This window comes from Saccopteryx leptura, chromosome X (genome assembly GCF_036850995.1).
Source record: "Saccopteryx leptura isolate mSacLep1 chromosome X, mSacLep1_pri_phased_curated, whole genome shotgun sequence".
NCBI classification, from domain to species: Eukaryota; Metazoa; Chordata; class Mammalia; order Chiroptera; family Emballonuridae; genus Saccopteryx; species Saccopteryx leptura.
In genome coordinates this window covers 130,526,564-130,551,969 of record NC_089516.1, presented here as the reverse complement: position 1 = coordinate 130,551,969, position 25,406 = coordinate 130,526,564, and the positions used below count along the sequence as shown (strand labels likewise).

General features: G+C 38.7%; 1 protein-coding gene across 3 annotated transcripts in view; it reads right to left on the bottom strand.

Moving 5' to 3' along the window:
• PHF6 (PHD finger protein 6) overlaps positions 1-25,406 on the bottom strand; it is a 66,429-nt gene that overhangs the window by 5,697 nt on the left and 35,326 nt on the right. For 2 of the 3 annotated variants that reach the window (XM_066357195.1, XM_066357196.1), the window contains exons 6-9: positions 18,479-18,648; positions 18,176-18,319; positions 15,774-15,878; positions 13,121-13,254 (exon numbers count right to left, since the gene is read on the bottom strand). In XM_066357195.1, the coding sequence (XP_066213292.1) occupies positions 13,121-13,254; positions 15,774-15,878; positions 18,176-18,319; positions 18,479-18,648 (553 nt within the window). The remainder of the gene's footprint in view (positions 1-13,120; positions 13,255-15,773; positions 15,879-18,175; positions 18,320-18,478; positions 18,649-25,406) is intronic. The other variant, XM_066357197.1, reaches the window with a different exon arrangement.

The window sequence follows — 25,406 nt, the reverse complement described above, 5'->3', positions numbered from 1 at the left end:
ATATATAAATTGTATAATCAAAAATTTTTAAATGAAAATAGCAAAGCAGGCAATTTTGGACCAGACACAGGCCACTTTAATGTATACGCACCGATACTTTTTTACACCTAACTACCCCACCCATAATCAAAAGGTGGACTTCTCTTATATTTTTTTGTGACAAAGACAGAGAAAGAGACAGAGAGAGGGACAGATAGGGACAGAAAGACTGGAAAGGAGGCAGATAAGAAGCATCACTTCTTCATTGCGGCTCCTTAGTTGTTCATTGATTGCTTTCTCATATGTGCATTGACCGTGGGGTTACAGCAGAGCAAGTGACCCCTTGCTCAAGCCAGTAACCTTGGGCTAAAGCCAGTGACCATGGGGTCGTGTGTATGATCCCACACTTAAGACAGCGACCTTGTGCTCACGCCAGTGACCTCAGAGTTTCAAACCTGGGTTGTCTGTGTCCCAGTTTGATGCTCTATCCACTGCATCACCACCTGCTCAAGCATAAAGTATGCTGATCTGAGCTAACTTTTAGGTCAATTACAATTATGTACCTCATAACAATGTTTAGGTCCATGACAGACCACATATAGAAAGGTGTTCCCATAAGATTATAATGAGTTGAAAACTTTCAATCGCCCAATGACATCACACCCGTCATAACATCATACCATAACACATTCTTCACGCGTTTGTACTGATGCTTATGTAAAAAAAAAAAAAACTACTATGCTGCCGGTCATATAAAAATATAGATCCTATCAATAGATGCAGAAAATGCATTTGATAAAATACAACATCCATTTGTGTTTAAAACTCTCAATAAAATGGGTATAGAAGGAAAATACCTCAACATAATAAAGGCCATTGGTGACAAACCATCAGCTAACATCATGCTAAATGGAAAAAACTGAAAACTTTTCCTCTAAAATCAGGAAGAAGACAAGACTGCCTACTCTCTCCACTCTTATTCAAAATAATACTGGAAGTCCTAGCAAGAGCAGACAAAAGAAAGAAATAAAAGGCATCCATATCGGGAAAGAAAAAGTAAAGGTATCACTTTTTGCAGATGACATGATCCTGTATATAGAAAATGTCAAAGACTGCACCAAAAAACTATTGGAAACAATAGACCAATAATACAGCCAAGTTTCAGGATACAAAGTTATTATACAGAAGTCTACTGCTTTCCTACACACTAACAATGAAACTTCAGAAAATAAATTGAAAAAAATTCCTTTTATAATTGCAACAACAACAAAAACTACCTAGGATTGAACAAAGGATATGAAGGACCTATATACTGAAAATTACAAAGCATGATTAAAATAAATTGAAAAAGGTACAATGAAGCCCTGGTCGGTTGGCTCAGCGGTAGAGCGTCGGCCTGGTGTGCAGGGGACCCGGGTTCGATTCCCAGCCAGGGCACATAGGAGAAGCGCCCATTTGCTTCTCCATCCCCACCCCCTCCTTCCTCTCTGTCTCTCTCTTCCCCTCCCGCAGCCAAGGCTCCATTGGAGCAAAGATGGCCCGGGCGCTGGGGATGGCTCCTTGGCCTCTGCCCCAGGTGCTAGAGTGGCTCTGGTCGCGGCAGAGCGACGCCCCAGAGGAGCAGAGCATCGCCCCTGGTGGGCGTGCCAGGTGGATCCTGGTCTGTCTCTCCCCGTTTCCAGCTTCAGAAAAATACAAAAAAAAGAAAAAAAAAGAAAAAGGTACAATGAAGTAGAAAAATATTCCACGTTCATGGATCAGAAGAATCAACATAGTTAAAATGGCCAAATCACCCAAAGCATTATACAAATTTAATTGAATCCCCATCAAAATCCCAATGTCAGTATTTAAAGAAATAGAACAAAACATCACAGGATTTGAGTGAGACCATAAAAGACCCAGAACAGCCAAAGCAATCCTGAGAAAAAAAGAATGAAGCTGGAGGTATCACACTGCCTGACTTCAAATTACACTATCAGAACTATGATAATCAAAACAGCATGGTACTGGCAGAAAAATATACATACAGAACAATGGAACAGAATCAAGAGCTCAGAAATAAAGTCACATTATATATGGACAAATAATCTTTGATAAAGAAGCCAGAAACACACAATGGAGAAAAGAAAACCTCTTCAATAAATGGTGCTGGGAAAATTGGAAAGCCACATGAAAAAGAATGAAACTCGACTACAGTTTGTCCCCCTGCACACAAATTAATTCAAAATGAATCAAAGACTTAAATATAAGATATGAAACAATAACTTACTTAGAAGAAAACAGATACTAAATTTATGCACCTTGTCCATAGAGAACAATTTAGGAATTTGACCCCAAAGGAAGGAGAAGTAAAGGCAACAATAAATGAATAGGATTATATAAACTAAAAACCTTGTGCACAGCAAAGGAAATCAACAACAAAACAAAAAGGCAGCCAACCAAACAGAGGACTGGATAAAGGAGACGTGGTGCATATACACAATGGAATACTACTCAGCCATAAGACATGATGACATATTGCCATTTACAGCAACATGGATGGACCTTGAGAACATTATACTGAGTGAAATAAGAAAATCAGAAAAGGTAAGAATTATATGATTTCACACATAGGTGGGATATAAAACTGAGACTCATGGACATAGATAAAAGTGAAGTGGTTACCAGGGGGAGTGGAGTAAAGAGGGACAAATATATGGTGACAGAAAATGATTTGACTTTGGGCAATGGTAACACAACACAATCAATAGCTCAAATGCTATAGAGATGTTCATCTGAAACTTATGTACCCTTATTGATCAATGTCACCCCATTAAATTTAATTTCTAAATATATAAAAAAATATATAGGCCCTGGCTGGATAGCTCAGTTGGTTAGAGCATTGTCCCGAAGTGCAGAAGTTGCTGGTTTGATCCCTGGTCAGGGAACATATGGGAGCAGATCAATGTTTGTCTCTCTACCTTCCTCTGTCTCTAAAATCATCACAATAAAAATCAAAAAATATATAGCACATACAATTATGTACATACATTACATGATACTTGATAATGATAACAATAAAAGACTATGTTACTGGTTTGTTTTTTTTGTTTGGTTGGTTTTTCTTTGGTATTTTTCCGAAGTGAGAAGTGGGGAGGCAGTCAGACAGACTCCCGCATGCGCCCGACTGGGATCCACCCGGCATGCCCACCAGGGGGCGATGCTCTGCCCATCTGGGGCCTTGCTCCTTTGTGGCCAGAGCCATTCTAGTGCCTGAGGCAGAGGCCATGGAGCCATCGTCAGTGCCTGGGCCAACTTTGCTCCAATGGAGCCTTGGCTGCTGGAAGAGAAGAGAGAGACAGAGAGAAAGGAAAAGGGGAAGGGTGGAGAAGCAGATGGGCGCTTCTCCTGTATGCCCTGACCGGGAATCAAACCCAGGACTTCCACACGCCAGGCCAATGGTCTACCACTGAGCCAGCCGGCCAGGACCTGTTACTGGTTTTTGTATTAAATATACTATACTTTTCATTGTTATTTTAGAGTGTGCTCTTTCTACTTATTAAAAAAGGTTTGCTGTCTGACCAGGTGGTGGCGCAGTGGATAGAGTGTTGAACAGGTACTCAGAGGATCCAGGTTCAAAACCCCTAGGTCACCAACTTGAGCTCAAGCTCATCTGGTTTGAGCAAGGCTCACCAGCTTGAGCCCAAGGTTGCTGGTTTGAGCAAAGGAGTCACTCAGTCTGCTGTAGCCCCCCACCCCAGTCAAGGCACATATGAGAAAGCAATCAGTGAACAACTAAGGTGCTGCAGTGAAGATCTGATGCTTCTCATTTCTCTCCCTTTCTGTCTGTCTGTCTATCCCTCTCTGTCTCTGTCACACACAAAAAAGGTTTGCTATAAAATAGTATATTGTGTTACATAGGCATTAGCTTCATACATTTCATGTTTTCAGTGTCTCTTGATTGAATCATTTTCTCTTGTGCTTGTTTCAATCTTGATTGTTTTATAGAGTAACACACTGTACAGACTTGTAACCTCAGATCAATAGGCTATACCATACAGCCTAGGTGTGTAGTAGACTATCCCATCTAGGTTTGATTAAATGCACTCTGATGTTTGCACAAAATGAAATTGCCTAGCCACCCATTTCTCAGACCATATTGATGTAGAGGGGGTGCATGACTGTATGCCCAAGATGACAAGATAGAACAATTCTTAAAGAACTTTCAGTGGATGCCCTCTTGTGGTCAGCAATGGATAAAGGATTGTTCACATAGGAACCCATCTGCCACAAATGATCTGAAATGAGTTTAACATGAGAAGTTTCTAACAAGTGCATAGAATAAAAGCAGGAATGGGATTGGGGGGGAGGGCAACAATAACAACTGACTTTTGACCTAGTTTTGTTCATTACCTTTTTATTCGCAAAACATTCTCAATAATTTTTAAAGAACTATGGAGAATTTGTACTTTTTAGACACTGCACATCGGGAATCACATGTTTTTTAATCATGTGTTAAATATGAGGAGTGAGACTCCTACATAGTGCAGCTATTAAGTAGCCTCCCAAAAATATAACCTAAATATAATTAAGACTTTGAACAACTTATTGTTTATGGGAAATATGGAAGGGTAATGAGGCAAATGGCCTCATGGAAAAGCAGATAAATCTAAGACTTTTAGGACAACTTACTGAAGTTCTTTACCAAGTATGGGTAGAGGGCAGGATGGAGTGGAGATTGCTGTGTATTATGAGAGAATTAGAGATATATTTGTCAAAAGCAATGGAGAAATCTCATATATATATATATCGAACTTTGAGGAAATCGGGTCTAAAGAGACATTTTTAAGAAAACTGGGGAAATGTGAACTGAATATGAGATGATGTGAAGAACTTTTAAGAAGTATGATAATGGCATAGTGATTAGGTAAGGAACATCCATGTTTTTAAGAGATGTACACTAAAATATATAGGGATAAAATGATAAGAAATCTGAGATTCTGCTTAAATATACCCCAGGAAGAAAAAAATAAATAAATGAAACAACTGTGGCAAGAACTTAGTACTGGCTGTGATGGGGAGCTGTTATAATGTTCTAGTTTTGTATAGTTTTGAAGTTTTTTATAAGTTTTTTTTTTTTGTATTTTTCTGAAGCTGGAAATGGGGAGGCAGTCACAGACTCCCGCATGCGCCCGACCGGGATCCACCCGGCATGCCCACCAGGGGGCGCCGCTCCTTAGCGACCAGAGCCATCCCAGCGCCTGAGGCAGAGGCCACAGAGCCATCCCCAGTGCCCAGGCCAACTTTGCTCCAATGGAACCTTGGCTGCGGGAGAGGAAGAGAGAGACAGAGAGGAAGGAGAGGGGGAGGGGTGGAGAAGCAGATGGGCGCTTCTCCTGTGTGCCCTGGCCGAGAATTGAACCCGGGATTCCTACACGCCAGGCCGACACTCCACCACTGAGCCAACCGGCCAGGGACATAATAGATTTTATCTAAAAGGATAAGACCTTTGACATTAGAACAAATTTTAACCTTTTTATGGGATTATTTTTCACTCAAGGACTATTTCCCATAGGCCCTTTACACGTCCTTCACCAGTCTAGACATCAAGGCTACAGTGTCAACTGGTCAAACAAGATCACTGTTATTACAGAACTTACTATTCTGTGGTCAGAGACTGACATTTAAAAAATACATATTTAAGGCCCTGGCTGGTTTGCTCAGTGGTAGAGCATCATCCTGGTGTGTGGAAGTCTCAGGTTCAATTCCTGGTCAGGGCACATAGGAGAAGTGACCATCTGCTTCTCCACCCCTCCCTCTTCTCTTTCTTTCTTCCCTCTCACAGCCAAGGCTCAAATGGTTTGAGCAAGTTGGACCTGGCTGCTGAGGATAGCTCCATGGCCTCACCTCAGGTGCTAAAATAGCTCAGTTGCCAAGAGCGGAGCAGCAGCCCCTATGGGTAGAGCATTGCTTGTAGGGGCATTCTGGGTGGATCCCGGTCGAGGCACATGCAGGAGTCTGTTTCACTGCCTCTTCGCCTCTCACAAAATAAAAATAAAAAAAACCAAAAAACATTTTAAGCCTGGCCTGTGGTGGCACAGAAGATAAAGTGTCGACCTAGAATGCTGAAGTCATCAGTTCAAGACCCTGGACTTGCCAGGTCAAGGCACAAACCAGAAGCAACAATCAACCAATGAACAAATATAGTGAAGCAATTATGTGTTGATACTTCTTGCTCCCTGTCTGCTCTCTCTCTGTAAAATCAATAAATAAAATCTTTTAAAAATACATATTTAAATAGTTTAAAAGAAAATAAAAAGAATCACTGAATAATCTTCCCTTGCCCTTTTAATATGAATATATTCAGAATCCAGAAGAGCCCGGTAAAAAAGCCACATATAGGAGAAAGCCACTTCATTCAGAAATATCCATCCTTGCTGTTCCTATTTGTATATTCTTCTTTCCTGAAAACTACTGCAGGCATATGGACTATCATTTGTACTCAATGGTCTCTATGATAAAATAACTGGGAACCCACATTATAAGCAGATTTTAGAAATAAATTCACATGTAAAAAAATTTAAAAAGCAATTCAAATAATCATGGATTCCAGTGCAAATATTTTTGTTTAAAGATGGTCACTGCAATATGGTTTGCTATTAGTTAAAAAGTAAAATCACCTAAATGTCTAAGAAAGGAACCAATTAAACTACCTGATATATCCATACAAATGAAATACTATGTAAACATTAAAATGGTGACATAAAACTAATGTAAAAAACAAACAAATAAAAAACGTCTTGGGGATAGTAAGTGAAAAGCATTATATAAGAGTATATATAATAAAACCTTGTTTTTATTTATATATATACATATATATATATATGTATATATATATATAATCACACAAATGTCTGAAAAAAAAGTATTCCAATATTTAAAATTATTATCTCTGGTGATAGAATTAAAGCTGATGTTGTCTTTTTCCCTTACAACAGTTTCTATTTTTCCCTCTAAAAAATGTCTAAATAAAATTAAAATGTAAATATGGTAATTCTCCATATATCTGATTGTAGATGCTTAAAATGGGCCTGTTATTGGGTCCTGATCATGAAGCTCAGTTGGTCAGAGCATTGTCCCAGTACACCAAGGCTGTGGGTTCAATCCCTGGTCACGGCACATAGAAGAATCAACCAATGAAAGAATGAATAAGTGGGGCTATTTAATGTTTCTCTCTCTCTCTCTTTCCTCTCTCTCTAAAATGCCTGTTCAATAAACAAAATTTAAAATGGGCTTGTTATTTTAAAATATTAATGGCTACTTTATATTAATAGTATTCAAAAAATATCCAAATACCGTAGTGCAAAGAATATAAAATTGCCTCTTTGCTTCCATCCCAATGCAACGAATAAGTGGTAACAGCTGTTTACTGAATATGCTCCTAGATATGCATATACATATCTTCTGTACATGTACAACTTTTTCCCCTTTTATTGTATCATGGAAATACCTCTTCACTACTCTATACATGGATCTACTTAATTCCTTAAGTGCACAGTGTTCCACTAAATGCAGGAATTAAAATTTATTAAGTCTCCTGATGAACATTCTAGTTTATTTTTATTGTGCTATTGTGGGTAAATGGTTAACTTTAACAAATATCTTTTCCCAATTCTGCATAAGAATTTCGCCTGTGGTTAACACTCTGACTCTGTTCCATTGATAACTACGAAAAAGGTTTGTCAACTATTTTACTAAGCCATGGTACCTCACAACTGGTGGACTCTATCTTGATGGGGAGAATTCTAAGGACTGTATTCTGTTAAAAGCCATCTTTGGTCCTCCTTGTAGTATAACCTGAAAATTATCTATACCCATCTAACTTATGAGGCGCTGGCTCTTTTGGGGTGTGAGGCTTCTTAAAAGGATCTCATGCCTGCTTCTTGTGGACCATGTCTTATAGGACCTTAGCTGTACTGCTATAATGATTACTGCAAGGACTCCCACAGCAGAGGAATATTTGATGTTGCCTTGGGTGGCAAGCTGCAGTTCCTGTCTTGAGTAGACTGCTGTCATCTATGGGAATCTGGTTGATCATTAATAGAAACTATTCTAAGATGCCCTAGTGAATACAGCAGCAATCATTAGCAATAATACAATGACCTTTCTGGCACATACATCCCTGTACTGTTGTTCGCTCACTTTCTTGAGATAAATCCCTACAGACTAGTCAAAACGGCATTATTTTAAGCTTCAGTCTCCAATGATAAATTGCTCTCCTCAAAAGCTGTACCTGTTGATATTCTACATCAGGGGTCGGGAACTTTTTTGGCTGAGAGAGCCATGAACACCACATATTTTAAAATGTAATTCCGTGAGAGCCATACAACCACCCGTGTATGTTACGCATTATCCAATAAAAATGTGGTGGTGTTCCGGAGGACAGCTGTGATTGGCTCCAGCCACCCGCAACCATGAACATGAGCGGTAGGAAATTAATGGATTGTAATACATGAGAATGTTTTATATTTTTAACGTTATTTTTTTTTTAATTAAAGATTTGTCTGTGAGCTAGATGCAGCCATCAAAAGAGCCACATCTGGCTCGCGAGCTGTAGGTTCCTGACCCCTGTTCTATGTGAACATCCAGTGAGAATGCCTGTGTCTTTAGAACCTAGCTAATATTAGGTAATATGAATTCTACTAATCTTGGCCCATCTGACAGGCAAAAATTGCTAAGATCTTGTTTTAATTTGTATTTACTTAAATACTAATAAGGTTGAACAGATTTTCACATGCTTATAACCAACCCATGGCTATTTCTTCTATAAATTTCATGTTTATGTTCTTTGTCCATTTTTAAATTGGGTTGCATTTTTCTTAATTATTTGGAGTTCTTTATATAGTGTAATTTTAAATGTAGTCAAATAAAAATCTTGAGTTTCCTATCATGCTAAAAAAAAGGCCTTCTATATACTTGGTTATAGAAAAATTATCCATTATTTCATACTCAGTATTTTGTGATTAAAATTTTTAATCCACCTGGCATCTGTTTTGGGGGGTACAGTCTGAGATAAGGGTCCAAACTATTTTCTAATTGGAGAGCCAATTGTATAGATGTCAGATACTGAATAATTGATCCCTTCTCCAGGTACAAAATGCTACCAGAGTTATAAGGATCCAACAAAGACATGGATCTGTTTCTTGTGACCTTTGTCACTATGCCAGTACCATACTGTTTTAATTACTATATGATTGGCTTTGATATCTAATAGGAGACTTCTCTCAATTGCATACAAAATTTTCTTGACTGTATGTAATAAAGACTAGTTGACTAACCCAATATCTCTTTTCTACCCCTCCCCACCATAGTACTAAAACAGATTTTATTTGGGTAGTCACGTACCAACTAAGAGTACATTTCCAAGTCTCTCTTGGAGATGTGACTAAATTCTGACAAATGAGAGCTTAGCAGAGTGTGTGTGTGTGTGTAACTTCCAAGAAGGCTGATTAAAGATAGACTCAGCTGGAGGAACAGCTATTCGTTCCTTCCCTTTTCCTGCTCCCACTTCTTCCCACTTCCTATGAAAGGAGGCCGCAAAGATGGGAGAGTAGAAGAATGGTGATCTGTGACCCAAATGGCACTGAACAGCTGCCTGCCACATCTGGATTGCTTTCTTCTCAATGTCCTTTAGGAGAGAGACAAGCTTCTATCTTATTCAAGCCTCTGTATCTTTCCTGCTATATAATTTAATGATAATAAAAAAATAACACCACAACTACTCTTTAAACAACTGTCAAAAATTTGAATTTCCTTGAAATTACATTAAATGTATACATTAATTTGAGAATAGGTATCTATCAATGTTGACTCTTTCCATCTAGGAATGTAATATATTTTGCCACTCATCTGGGTCCCCTGTAAAATGCTAATTTTTTTAAAGGAAAAATTTCACACTTAGTGTATGTATGTGTGTGGAGTAGGAGGGGGACATTTCTCTTTTACATTTCTAACTAGTTATTACTGGAATTGTTTTGAAAAATGCATTTCATAGGCATCAACCTTACTAAGCAATTAAGTTTAATAAATTCAGAGTTGATCCCTTTGTATATTCTTAGTAGCCAATGATATCAATAACACTGACAGTTTTTTTTTTGTTACTTTACAATATTTTTTGTGACAGAGACAGAGAGAGACAGAGAGAGGGACACAGAGAGGGACACAGAGAGGGACAGATAGGGACAGAAAGGCAGGAAGGGAGAGAGATGAGAAACATCAATTCTTCGTTGAGGCACCTTAGTCTTATTATTCATTGATTGCTTTCTCATATGTGCCTTGACCGGGGGGCTACAGCAGACCGAGTGACCTCTTGCTCAAGCCAGTGACCTTGGGCTCAAGCCACCAACCATGGGGGCATGTCTACGATCCCATGCTCAAGCTGGATGAGCTCGTGCTCAAGCCAGCGACCTCAGGATTTCAAACCTGGGTCCTCCACATCTCAGTCCCACAATCTAACCACTGCGCCACTGCCTAGTCAGGCACTTCAGAATATTTATTATATATTTTTCTTTCCTTTTTTGTTGTACTTGCTTAACCCTCCAGAAGGACACTGAAAGAGATATTAGTAGGCGCCTTGTCTTGTTCCTGATCTGAATGGGTATGTTAGTGCAGTGGGTCCCAATTAGAGATGAACATGAAAATCACCTGGGAAGCCATCAAAACACATGGTTTGGGTCTCAACTTATTAAATTTAAATCTCTGAGAGTGGGACCCAGGCAAAGAACATTTCTAAAGAGGGCCGTATCCACCCTCAGGTGATTCTGAGGCTCAGTCCTGGTTAAGAAACATTGACACTTTAACACTAAATAAGCTATTTCCTGTTGTTTTCTCATAAACACTCTATTAAGACTCCCAGCTTACCAAAAGCACTCTTGTTAACTTACTGTAAAACTCATGGGTGTTGAATGGTATCAAATACCTTTTCACCATCCACCATCAGGTGATAGAATTTTTCTTTATTAATTATAATAGATCACATTAATATATTGCCTAATTTTGAACAGTCTTTAAATTGTTAGATATAGCACTAAATTTTATTTTATAATATTTTATTTAGAATTTTGATATATAAGATTGGTCTATAGTTTATTTTTAATGTTTAATTTATTTATATAGCCTAACCAGGTGGCGGTGCAGTGGACAGAGCATTCACCTAGGACACTGAGGACCTAGGTTCAAAACCCTGAGGTTGCTGGTTTGAGCACAGGCTTATCGGCTTGAGCACAAGGTCACTGGCTTGAGCGTGGGATCATAGACATGACACCATGGTCACTGGCTTGGCTGGAGCCCCCTCGTCAAGGCACATATGAGAAAGCAATCAATGAACAACTGAGGTGCTGCAACTATGAGTTGATGCTTTCCATGTCTCTCCAGTCCTGTCTGTCTGTCCCACTCTTGCTTAAAAAAATTTTATTTATTGATTTTTATGGGGGGTGCAAATGAGAAGTATCAATTCATAGTTGCCTCACTTTAGTTGTTCCTCGGTTGCTTTTTTTTGTGACAGAGACAGAGAGACAGAGAGACAGAAGATAGGAACAGATAGACAGGAAATGAGAGAGATGAGAAGCATCAGTTCTTCATTGCTGTACCTCAGTTGTTCATTGACTGCTTTCTCATATGTGCCTTGACTGGTGGGGGGGGGCTAAAGCAGAGCAAGTGACCCCTTGCTCAAGTCAACGACCTTGGGCTTCAAGTCAGTGACCTTTGGGCTCAATCCAGAGACCATGGGATCATGTCTATAACCCCACCCTCAAGCTGGTGAGCCCACACTCAAGCTGGATGAGCCTGCACTTAAGCCAGCTACCTCGGGGTTTCAAACCTGGGTCCTCTACGTACCAGTCTGATGCTCTAACTACTGCACTGCCACCTGTTCAGGCAGGCCCTTGGTTGCTTTTTATATGTGCCTTGATCAGGCAAGCCCAGGTTTTGAACCAGTGATCTCAGCATTCCAGTCCAATGCTTTACCCACCGTGCCACCACAGGGGAGACAATAGTTTTTTTGTTTTTCTTTTAAATGCTATCTTTGTCAATTTTTGTGCCATAGTTATGAAATTTTACAGAATGAACCAAAAGGTTTTCCATCTTTTGCTATGTGCTGGATGGATCTTTTAACATTGGAATTATCTGTGTTCCTTAAACATTTTATAGAACTCATTTGAAAATCACCTTTGAGTTTTTTGAAAATTTTATAATACAGCATTAGCACCTCATGCAGTCACCCAAATGACAGGGTGACTATGCAAACTGCTTTGTTTAACATGAGAATGTGAGAGTAAGAAAGTGCTTCACAATTTACACAGAGAAATCAAAACTTCAGGGATTCCTACCAACGTATTCTCCATTCGAATAAATACATGGAACCACTACAGATGCACATCAATAACATTAGCCCAATGCAGCACTGTGGAAGACCCATAAAAAAGAAGGTAACATGTAATCCCAAATCTTCAAGTTTATTCTGTCATCATTTTTCCCTGAGTATCTTTTGGCTTCTATCTTCATAACCCTGTCCTATGCCCCCAACAATTCTCACCTGGATGCTAAGGAGTAGCCTCCTAACCCACTTCCCCATTTGCACCTTCTGTCTCATTCTTCCAACACCCATGTTCATCTTCACCCTTCATAGCTCAGTTGAAGGACTATTTCCTTAAGAAAAGTCCTGAACACTTTCCTGTTAGGGACCTGGTTAGGTCTCCCTTGTTGTATGTTCTCATAGTGCTTGGTAATGTATCCTTTATAATGCTTACATAGCTTGTAATTGTATACTTCACTATGTGGCCATTTAAGTAATATGTCTCTCCCCCTTGACTGTAAGCTTCCTGAGGGAGCAGTCTGTATGTGTTTGGATCACTATGATATGCCCAGATACTGACACAATACTGGAACATAGTAGGCAGAATGAGTACTAGTTGATGAATGCTAATCCAGGGAGGTGCAGTCAGAGAAAATGCTAATTGCAGTACTCATTTTATATAGAGAGTCATCGTTATTCGAAGCTTTGCTAAAATACCACCTAAAAATAATGATGAAGTAAACTAATGTCATCTACTGAAGGGCAGTTACTTAATGACAAGTTTAGGAAAACAGATACTTGTTCTCTTACTTGTAAATTCCTCGGGACATATTCTCAATGTATTTGGCCTTATCTTGCACTCCACAGTGGTAATGGTAAGTCTTGACACAGGCTTTTATTTCACATCCAATAGTAGCACCAGGCTGACTGCAAAGTGTACACTTCTGTTTAAGGGAAGAAAAAGAGTAATCATAAGCAGTATTTCAAAGCTTATGCAATCTCACTTTTTTCTATTTTAGCCATATTACAACCAAACATTCCATCTTACAAAGAAAACAGTCAATTTTCTATTGAAAAAAATACACTGAACTTATTAGATGGTGATATATTAAATAATGGAGCCATTTAAACCATACTTCCATAGACTTTCTAATATTAAATCATCCCCTGATGTTTCCATTTTTAACTGTACCAACCATTAGAGATCCGACATCTAAACTCTAAGTAAAACATTTCTTATACTGCCGAATGCAAAAAGAACATACAGTGCTACATTTTAGTGGCTGACTTCTTGTCTTCCCTGCAATGAGAAAAGCAATGCCTCCCAGAGATAGATCGCTGCCAAGCAGGCAAAAAGGGCAGAGGGAGACTGAGGGGCTGCAATCTCTTCAAGACTTCCCAATCTGGCCTAGGTCAGCTTTGCCTCAAGAGTGTTCTGAGATTAAAAAGTGTTGACAAAAGGGTCCCACAGTGAAAGAAGCTTGAGATATGCTCGTTTTAAACAGATTGCTTGATGAGAGAACTTCCAACAACCTGTTCTCCAGGAAGGAGGGTTTAGTGAACAGCTCTCCAGCATACTGAAGTCCAGATGCCCTTTTATTTTTGAAAGGCGTAGGGAGCATTGTGATGGACTAGTGTCCTTCGGAGCACATTTTGGGCAATGCTAGGTTAGTGCTTACCCTATGTTCAACAGTGCAGAGGGAAGTAAGTTGATCGAAGGAACTGAATTGTTATCCTAGTGCCCAATTTGTACTTTAGTATATAACACAACAATATTGCTATGTATGAAATGATGAAGTGATTTCCCCCCTTTCTTAGTCTACATATTGTTTGAAAGAAGTTTCATTTTTAAAAGTATAATCAAATATTAATAAACTGAACTGGATTTAAATGGAACACAGAATATCAACAATCTTCACACCTTCAAAAGTACACAGTTCCACCAAAAGAAAAAAACAAGTAATTTCTAATGGATTCAGACAAAGATCATCAATTTCTGAGAGACCACTAGATGAAAGACTGAATTGTCACAATGGAGGAATCAGATGCTATGAGTTGTCTGCTATAAAAACATGGATGATATAGTTACATATTTTTACACCCCAAAGGAAACTGAATCTAATCAAGACTTTATATTTAACTTCACTTTACAGAAAATCTGGCAAATAGAGGGGTAAGGTAAATAGATGGTACCATGCCAAAGCAAACAGACAAATAAAACGTGGGATAGTCTAGTGCTTACCCTATGTTTAACAGTGCAGAGAGACTCTACAAGATAATAAATGAACTTTCTTCAACAAGCCAATGGCATACAACAAAACAAGGCCAGAATCAACAAAGACAGGGAGGAGGGCATGCCCTGAGTTACTAAAGGAATATGTAACAAACACATGTACTGTAAGAACTTCCGCTAGGTTCTGATTCACACCAACTAACTTTAAAAAGATTGTTTTAAGACAACTGGGGAAATACAGATATAAACTGGGTACTAAATGACACCGAGGACTCACTGTTATTTTATAAAGTGTAATTGCACTGTGGTTAGGTAAGAAGAAGTCAAGATTTGACAGAGAAACATACTGAAATCTGTAGGGATGAAATGATGTGAAGACTTAGCTCTGCCTTGAAACACTTCAAGCAACAAGAGGAAAAGGCATAAAAGAAACAGGTCCCACAGAACTCTGGGAAAACGATGTGTCCGGGTGACGGACTGGCATGTGTGGCAAGTCTGTCTAACTTTGACATGTTGGAAACTTTTCACAATAAAAATTCAAAAAGTAAAGTCATTTCTAGAAATAATTACTGTCTTAAAAAAAAGAGTTTGCATTCCACTGACATTAAAATATTCATCAACTGTGGAGGAAGTGATCAATGAAGATGTTGATATTACAGAAAGTTATTTACTAGTGATTCAGAATTCTTTAAAACCTTAGACTTACGCACATTTGAAAGGAAACTTTAAAACTGTGATAAACAGTTTAAAAAACATAACTGTGAATGTGAACTTTAACTAAACAGAAGGCTCTAAAATATATATATATATATATATATATTTTTTTTTTCTTTAATTAAAAAAAGAACGAATAACACACAGAAGGTTCTCAATGCTCTATTGGGAATATGAAATTTTTCTTTAGGTAATCTTATACAATATTAACATTTTAAACTTAATAAGTTGCATTACATTCACATTTTCATTTTTTTCTGAAAAGACTCAAATATGCTGAAATATAAATCTCAGTATAATTCTCTTAAGTAATGAAGTTACACAAAAAGAGGAATAAGTTTCAGGATACAGTATTCTTTATTACATTACAAATATGTGAAATAGATACTGTGCTTTAACATATGAATTACTTTGTATTAAATTTTCTGATGGCTGGATAAATTTGAGATGTATTCTATATTTAAAGCAAAAAGTCAGGAGAGAAATGTTGAATAGAATAAATATATAACCACAGACCATTCTTTTTCCTCGTTTAATCTCCTGCAGAACAGTTTTAATATCAAAATCTCCAAATTCTGCTCTTGATGTGGTGGTGAGCTGGACTGTGCCAGATGAAAATAACTAGAAGAAAAAAAATGCAAGAACATTTAATATTCAGAATAGTTCTGGAAAAAAAGATAACACATAACAAATGTGTAACCTTCAATATCCTGAGAAAGAAGTTTTCCTTAGTTATTAAGTATTAATTCAGATATTCAATACCATATTTTTCGTTCCATAAGATGCACGGGCATTTTCCCTTCCACTTTTGGGGGGAAAAAGTGCATCTTTTTTTTTTTTTAAGTGCATCTTATGGAGCGAAAAATATGGTATATTCCCATTTTTTATTAAAATATACCCCAAAATAAAGAGAATGAAATAAAACTGATGGTGTCAGTGTGGGGCCAAGGGTCAATACTTCATTAAACAATGCTGATTTCAACAAGGCCATGCTGTCACCTCAACTACTTTACATTTGCACAAAGTTTTAAATAACAGTTTCAACTGGCACTTTTCATCCATAGATGCAGGTATTACCTGCAGATTTCTGTCACACAAACGGGACATGTTTAGCATGGCTTAGGGATATATTTATATATTGGAAAAAGCCCTCCAGGTAAATCTAATTGGCATCTCTGATTAAGAACCTCAGGGATATATACACACACATGTAGTTTTCTTTTTTTTTTCTTTTTTTTTTAATTTTTATTTATTGACTTTGAGAGAGAGATATCAATTTGTTGTTTCACTTGTTTATACATTCTTTGGTTGACTCTTTTTAAATTTTTTTTACTTTTATTAATTTTTTTAGAGAAGAGAGAGAATGAGAGAGAGAGAGAGAGAGAGAGAGAGAGAAGGGGGGAGGAGCTGGAAGCATCAACTCCCATATGTGCCTTGACCAGGCAAGCCCAGGGATTTGAACCGGCGACCTCAGCATTCCAGGTCAACGCTTTATCCACTGCGCCACCACAGGTCAGGCACACATGTGGTTTTCTCATAATTTTATTTATTGATTTTAGAGGGAGGGGAGGGAAGAGGAGCAAGAAGCATCAACTTGTAATATGTAGTCACTTCCAGTATGTGCCTTGACCAGGTAAGCCCGGGAATTCAAACCAGTGAGCTCAGCGCTCCAGGTGAATGCTTTATCCACTGCACCATCACAGGTCAGGCAATAATATATATATTTTAAAACTCAATCATAAATGGAATGAGTAATTCAATACAATCTAATTAAAAAATATTTATGACCTGACCAGGCAGTGGCACAGTGGATAGAACGGAGGCCTGGAAGGCTGAGGATCTAGATTCGAAACCCTGAGGTCACTGGCTTGAGTGAGGGATCACAGATATGACCCCATGGTCACTGGCTTGAACCCAAGGTCGCTGGCTTAAGCAAGAGGTCCTGACTCAGCTGGAGCCCTCACCCTGGTCAAGGCACATATGAGAAAGCAGTGAATGAACAACTAAAGTGCCACAACAAGTTGATGCTTCTCATTTCTCTCTCCTGTCTTTCTGTCCCTGTCTGTCTGTCTCTCTCTGTCTAAAAATACATACATCTATATAATATATAATATATATGATACATACATCTATATAATATATATTTGTATATAATATATATGTCAGACCTATATCTAAGGATTATATATATACATATATATATCAGACCTATATATAAGGATGCAAAGATAAGATACAGTTCTTGCCCTGGCCAGTTGGCTCAGTGGTAGAGCGTCGGCCTGGCGTATGGGAGTCCCAGGTTCGATTCCTGGCCAGGGCACACAGGAGAAGTGCCCATCTGCTTCTCCACCCCTCCTCCTCTCCTTCCTCTCTGTCTCTCTCTTCCCTCCCGCAGCCAAGGCTCCATTGGAGCAAAGTTGATCCGGGTGCTGAGGATGGCTCTGTGGCCTCTGCCTCAGGTGCTAGAATGGCTCTGGTCGCAACAGAGTGACGCCCCAGATGGGCAAAGCATCGCCCCCTGGTGGGTGTGCCAGGTGGATCCTGGTCGGGCGCATGCGGGAGTCTGTCTGTCTGCCTTTCCGTTTCCAACTTCAGGAAAAAAATAAAATAAAATAAAATAAAATAAAATAAAATAAAATAAAATAAAATAAAATAAATAAAAAGAATAAAGATACAGTTCTTATCTTTATTAATCAATATCACCCAAATAAATTCAATTAAAAACATCAATTAAAAATAAAAATAAACAAGGCTGTATTTTGAAAAATGGAAAGTGTATGAAGATTTAGGATTATAGGATATACTATTATAACTGCAAAGCACTAACACTGGGGGCAGGGAAGCACCATATTTGGTTACTAGCTAAACGCTTTGCAAAAAACTTGGGTTCAAAAGCACATCAAATGAACCACGCTTACCATACACTTATAATGTGCAGCTGCCTTCTTGGCATTAAATATATGCAGTTTTCCCCTTGCTTCATTTTCTTCCTCCCCAACATGACAAAATCCACACTTAGGCCTGGTGTCACTAGGGCTGCTCCTGTGTGGAGATCTATCTCTCTGCAAACATAAAAGAGAAAAAAACTTTAAAACATCTATGAAAATATGCTATTAGTACCTTAAGTTTAGCCAATATTTCAAATGATGGATTTTACCTTTAAACACAGTTTAAATGAAGTATTTGCAGTGCAACAAAAAGAATACATTGTTTCTACTTACATAGGAACTACTTTCTATCTCATCTGTGCCATGGGAAGATGTGGACCTGGTATCTTCCGACAGCCCTTTAAAATTAGTTTTCCGTGGCCTTCCTTTGCGACTTTTCTTTTTGCTTTTAGGTGACGAGGGCTCCAGTTCATGTTCATTAAAACTTTCTTCTAAATCAGCTGCTTAAAAATGAACAAAAGATTTACATGGATCAGTCTTACACAAGCATTAGTTCATGGGTCTTTAGACCATACGTTTTGCCTTACTTAGAATTAAATTGCCTTTAGAAAAGGAGAAATGGTCTCTGGTATGTTCAGTATAGCAACCTAACATTAAATATAAGTGCAAAAAATTTAAAAAAATGCTTTTATTATTATCATTAAAAATTATTTCCATTGAATTTATAATTCTATAAAAATGAGTTTAGGAATCTTAACTGTGCAAGTAATTTGGTAAACATTTCTAACCTCCAATAAGTTAATTTTTACAATTAGCTCTTGTATTCTTTTTACCATAGGTTTCAGAGTTTTAGCTCACACTGTTGGTGAAATCAGAACACTTACCTAGAAAATAAACTTAGAACAGTTCGGGAAACCAAATGAAAGTAAAGTGTGTGTGTGTGTGTGTGTGTGTGTGTGTATATATATATATATATATATCTGTGCTAATATAGTAGCCACTAGAAACATGAGGCTTTGAAAAATGTAAGCCATGTATTAATTGAGTAAAATTAAACGTTCAGTTTCTCAGTCAAGCTGATGACATTTTCAGTGCTTATTAGTCATACATGTGTCTCTATGGGCATCACAGACATAGAATGTTTCTGTCACAGAGAAGTCTACTGGACACCACTGCTCTAGACAGATGGCTCTGTAAACTACAATGAAAATCAAATGAGCAAACTCAATAGGGAAGTCATCTACAAATGTGCTAAATGATCAAGTGATTAAACAACTATGAAGTATAAGAGCAATTTCTAACATAAGCAATAGAAAAGCGACATTGCAGGTTAGCAGCACATACTTTAAAGGATTAAACAAAATGTATGTAGAAATTTTATAACTGCTATTCCCAGCATTTTGAAAAGAATTTCTACCATTAATGAAAGATGTTTCATTTAGTTATTCACTACAAATATTTTACACATTGAGGGCCTACTGTATATAAGACAATGTATTTAGTGCTCAAAAGGTTTAAGAACCAAGTGTCCACTTGACTTAGGGTCAAACTATAGAGTTTTAGGTACAGTTATAATGCCTCCTTTACTTCTTGTACCATAAGTTATTGATAATAATTCCAGGAACTAATTTCTCTGTGAGAAAGCATATCAAGCCTGACCAGGCGGTGGCGCAGTGGATACAGCGTTGGACTGGGACGCAGAGGACCCAGGTTCGAGACTCCGAGGTCACAGGCTTGAGTGCGGGCTCATCTGGTTTGAGCAAAGCTCACCAGCTTGAGCCCAATATCGCTGGCTCAAGCAAGGGGTTACTCGGTCTGCTGTAGCTCCCCGTTTAAGGCACATATGAGAAAGCAATCAATGAACAATTAAGGTGCCCCAATGAAGAATTGATGCTTCTCATCTCTCTCCCTTCTTGTCTGTCTGTCCTTCTTTCTGTCTCTGTCACACACAAAAAACATATCAACTCCTATGCTGATCTTTCCTAATAAATACTTTAAAGTTTTTTTTAATAGAAACACATTCATTATGATAAGAAAATGGTAATTCAATTAGTATACTGTACTCAAATATATCAACTTCAGGACCTGAGAAAAACTTAGGCTGTTTGTAAAATAATTCATAAAAATTGGTATTGATGCGATTTCATATAACTCTTGTAGGTTCTGAGGGAGGAAACACGGGGAAGGGTAAAAGTTAGTGGAAACTGTCTCACAGGCAGTGAGACAAATTCATGTCCGTGAATCTCCTTGTGAAGACACACAAGTACATTATTTAATATCGTCTCATCTTAATTCTAGAGAAAATTTCATATCACAACACACTACCAAGTTTAAACATTCAAACTGACAATTCTTAACACAGAGAATATCTTTAAAGCTGTTAGAAATTACTTAAACTTCCCCAAAACTAAAATTCTTAAAATGAAAAATCATAAATGTTTCAATCATTCTGATAAATATATGTGATATACATAATATTTTTATTTACAGTGAAGACAATAACAAACACTATAACAACACTATATTATTAAACATCTATAAAGAAATAACTGATTCATTATCAGGTCAATATGATTAGTATTCCACGTGGCATACTTGTCTTTTCTAAATATGGACTCATTCAGCAAAAAATTTTAAAGGACCTTATAATAGCAATAGCAAAAAAAAAAAAAAAAAAAATCTCAGAAAAATTGATAGATTTAACTATATTAAACTTTCGAAGTTCTAAATGTAAATTAAAGTGATAAAATTACAAGGCAACTGGCCTGACCTGTGGTGGCACAGTGGATAAAGCGTCAACCTGGAAATGCTGTGGTCGCCAGTTCGAAACCCTGGGCTTGCCTGGTCAAGGCACATATGGGAGTTGATGCTTCCAGCTCCTCCCCCCTTCTCTCTCTGTCTCTCTCTCTCTCTCTCCCTCTCTGTCTCTCTCTCCTCTCTAAAAATGAATAAATAAAAAAATTTAAAAAAATTACAAGGCAACTAAAAAAAGACCTGCTGTACCTATGACAAAGGGTTGGCATCCTTATGAAATCAACTCATAAAGATTAAGATTCCAACAGAAAATGATTCACAGACTGTAAGTAAACATGCCTTTAGAAAGTCTGACTTCTCTAGACTCAAAGAAGTACAAATCAAGTGGTAATCTACACTAAACCCAAGAAAAATGTGTTAAAAATAAAACATTCAGAAGTCCATAAAAAATGTTCAGATACACCACCCCTCTGGATGAACAGGATCAACACTGGAATATCAGTTCTCACTAACCTAATTTAAAGAAACTCTAGTAAAATAGAACTTAAAACTGGATTCCACGGTTTTCTGGAAGAGTAAAAGTAAAATACAAAAGAATATCTTTTTAAAAATCAAAATACACTATAAAGCAACAGCAGTTAAAACACTGACACAGGAATAAATATATATAACACATATCTATGTATCCACAGAAGAGAAAGCCAGATTGGAAACTAGACTGTAAACATACAGGGATGCAGAGCATGACAATGGTGGCATTCAGACAGGACAGCACAGCTGGCTATCCATTTTGAAAAAGTTGAGATTCATTCCTCATACCCTATTAAAAATTTGAGATGGATTTAAACATCTATCACAAACTATCAATGCAAAAGAAGAAAATGAAGGAGCATATTTTTTATAATCTTGGGGCTGGGACACCTCAGAAGCCATAAATGAAAATATTGAGAGATCTGACTGAATTTGTGTGTGGAACAAGCACCATAAACAAAGTGAAAAGACAAATGATAAATTGGAAAATCATGTGCTTTTAGTGACAGAGGATTAATATCTATGTTGCAGATAACACTAAAGATCAACTTTAAAAAGACAAACTTAAAGAGAAAAATTGCAAGGGATAGAAACTGGCAATTCGCAGAAGAAATATAAATGATTAAAAAACAACAAGAGCCTGACCAGGCGGTGGTGCAGTGGATAGAGCGTTGGACTGGGACGCAGAGGAACCAGGTTTGAGACCCTGAGGTCACCAGCTCGAGCATGGGCTCATCTGTTTTGAGCAAAGCTCACCAGCTTGAGCTGGCTTGAGTCACTTGCTCTGCTGTAGTCCACCGGTCAAGGCACATATGAGAAAGCAATCAGTGAACAACTAAGGTGACACAACGAAGAATTGATGCTTATCTCTCTCCCTTCCTTTCTTGTCTGTCCCTATCTGTCCCTCTCTCTGTCTCTTTGTCACTCACACACACACACACACACACACACACTCACACTCACAACTGGAAGAAGCCCAACATTACTAGTGATAAAAGAAATGGAGATTAAATAAGACAACCAGATAGGCCAAGATGTAAAGACTGATAAAATGGAGCACGGGCCTGACCAGGCGGTGGCGCAGTGGATAGAGCGTCAGATTGGGATGCGGAAGGACCCAGGTTTGAGACCATGGGGTTGCTAGCTTGAGCGTGGCCTCATCTGGCTTGAGCAAAAAGCTCACCAGCTTGGACCCAAGGTCACTGGCTCGAGCAAGGGGTTACTCGGTCTGCTGAAGGCCCTCGGTAAAGGCACATATGAGAAAGCAATCCATGAACAACTAAGGTGTTGCAATTTGCAACGAAAAACTAATGATTGATGCTTCTCATCTCTCTCCATTCCTGTCTGTCTGTCCCTGTCTATCTCTCTCTGTCTCTGTAAAAAAAAAAAAAAAATGGAGCACGGGTGTGGGGAACTGAACACTCTCATAGTGAACACTCTCCATTTGTGGGAGTATAAAGTCAGTACTGTGCATCCGACAGCACTTCCTCCCACTGTCAGACACACAGACCCTTTCCCCTTTCACCTGACACCCCCACTTCCAGGATTCTGTCCTATAAGATCACTTGTGTAATTACATTAGCACACATGTACAAGGAAGATCAATACGGTTTTACATGTTTTAGAAAAAATAGGTATAACTGACTTTTATCAATAGAGATATCCATCAATAAAGTATGGCTTTATTTATTTTAGGGGACATAACTTAAAAAGAATGAGGTCTATCTGTACGCAATGACAGGAAAGGATGTTTGTGATATATGACAGAATGAAAAAAACAAGTTGCATAACATTAGTATATATATTATGCCAATCTACCTTTTAAAGTATGCAGAGATATATATGTATGTATGTAAGATTATGAGTATGTACAAAAGGCTTTAGGAAGATATACATCAAGCTATTTTATTATTTACTCCTAGAGAATGTGATTTTAGAGTGAACAGTGTTTTTTAAACTATTCTAATTTTACTAGTACTATTGTTCTATTTGAATTTTTTAAAACAATGGGCATTGTATTACCTTTGTAATGAAAAGAATATCTAATACCCAACGTGGTGAAAGGAAGGGGTAAAGTCATGCTCTGCTGACAGGAATATAATGTGGCACAATCTTTCCAGAAAGAAGTGTGGCAACCTTAGAAAGACTGAACTGCCAAGAAAGCAGTCACTGAGCAACGAAGGTCCCACAACAAAGAATTGATGCTTCGCATCTCCCTCTGTCCCTTCCTGTCTGTCTTTCCCTATTTGTCTCTCTCTTAAAAAAAACTGAACTGGCCCTGGCCGGTTGGCTCAGCGGTAGAGCGTCGGCCTGGCATGCGAGGGACCCGGGTTCGATTCCCGGCCAGGGCACATAGGAGAAGTGCCCATTTGCTTCTCAACCCCCCTCTCCTTCCTCTCTGTCTCTCTCTTCCCCTCCCGCAGCCAAGGCTCCATTGGAGCAAAGATGGCCCGGGCGCTGGGGATGGCTCCTTGGCCTCTGCCCCAGGTGCTAGAGTGGCTCTGGTCGCGGCAGAGCGACTCCCCCAGAAGGGCAGAGCTTCGCCCCTGGTGGGCGTGCCAGGTGGATCCTGGTCGGGTGCATGCGGGAGTCTGTCTGACTGTCTCTCCCCGTTTCCAGCTTCAGAAAAATACAAAACAAAACAAAACAAACAAAAAAAAACTGAACTGCTTGACCTGTGGTTGCACAGTGGGTCAAGAGTTGACCTGGAACACTGAGGTCACAGGTTCAAAACCCTATGCTTGCCTGCACAAGGCACATACGGGAAGCAACTATGAGTTGATACTTCCCGCTCTTCCCCCCTTCTCTCTCTCTCTCTCTGTCTCTCTCTGTGTCTCTAAAAAATAAATAAATAATTTTTAAAAAATTGAACTGTTTGAGCCAGTGATTTTACTTTTGGGAACTTATCCTAAAAAATAATTGAAAAAGCCTGACCAGGCAGTGACACAATGAATACAGCGTCAGCCCAGGATGCTGATGACTGAGGCTTGGAACCCTGAGGTCACCAGCTTCAGTGAGGGCTTGTCTGGATTGGCTGAGGGCTCCCCAGCTTGAGCACAAGATCACTGGCTTGAGTGTGGGATCACAGACATGAGCCCAAGGTCACTGGCTCAAGCAAGGGGTCACTCAGTCTGCTGTAGCCCCCTGGTCAAGGCACATATGAGAAAGCAATCAATGAACAACTAAGGAGCCGCAAGAAAGAACTGATGCTTCTCATCTCTCTCCCTTCCTGCCTGTCTGTCCCTCTCTGTCCTAATACTACTATTACTACTACTACTACTAATAATAATAATTGAAAATGTGAATACAAAGCTAGTCACAGAACCTTTGTTTAATGTTTTCATGGTTACTTACTGGTTTTCTTTTCCCAATTTAAAATTGTAAAAATATTTTAACATTTTTATTTGAAAGAGAGGAAGAAGGAGGGGGAGAGGGAGGGGAGAGAGTAGGAGCGAGACAGAGAGAGAGAGAAAGCAAGAGAGAGAGAGAGAGAGAGAGAGAAGCATCAATTCACTGTTCCACTTAGTTGTGTCCTTATTGACTGTTTCTCATATGTGGCCTGACTGGGGCTCAGGCAGTCGCCTTCAGGGTTGAGCCCTAACCAGGGCTCAAACCAGCAATCCTGGGGTTGAAGCTGTGATTCAGCACTCTGGGATGAAGCTCTATCCACCGTACCAAGACCAAGGCTGCCTTAACGTTTTCTTTAATTATAAAAGATCTGTATAAAAACAGTCAACACTCTTCCTTTCCACCTCTAATCCCACCTGCTCTGCAGCCGCAGCTGATAGCCTAGGGTTCTAGCTTCCCTTCCTTCTCACAGGCTGCCCCCTTCCCTCTTAAGGCCACCACTGCTCACTGCTTCTTTTCTCAACCTCAAGGGTTGACAGCCTGATTCTGAATCCTGTTTGCCATTGACTGTGTTTTCTCTATTAAAGTTTTTCATTTTTGTATTAATTTTAATTTATTGTGGTCACAT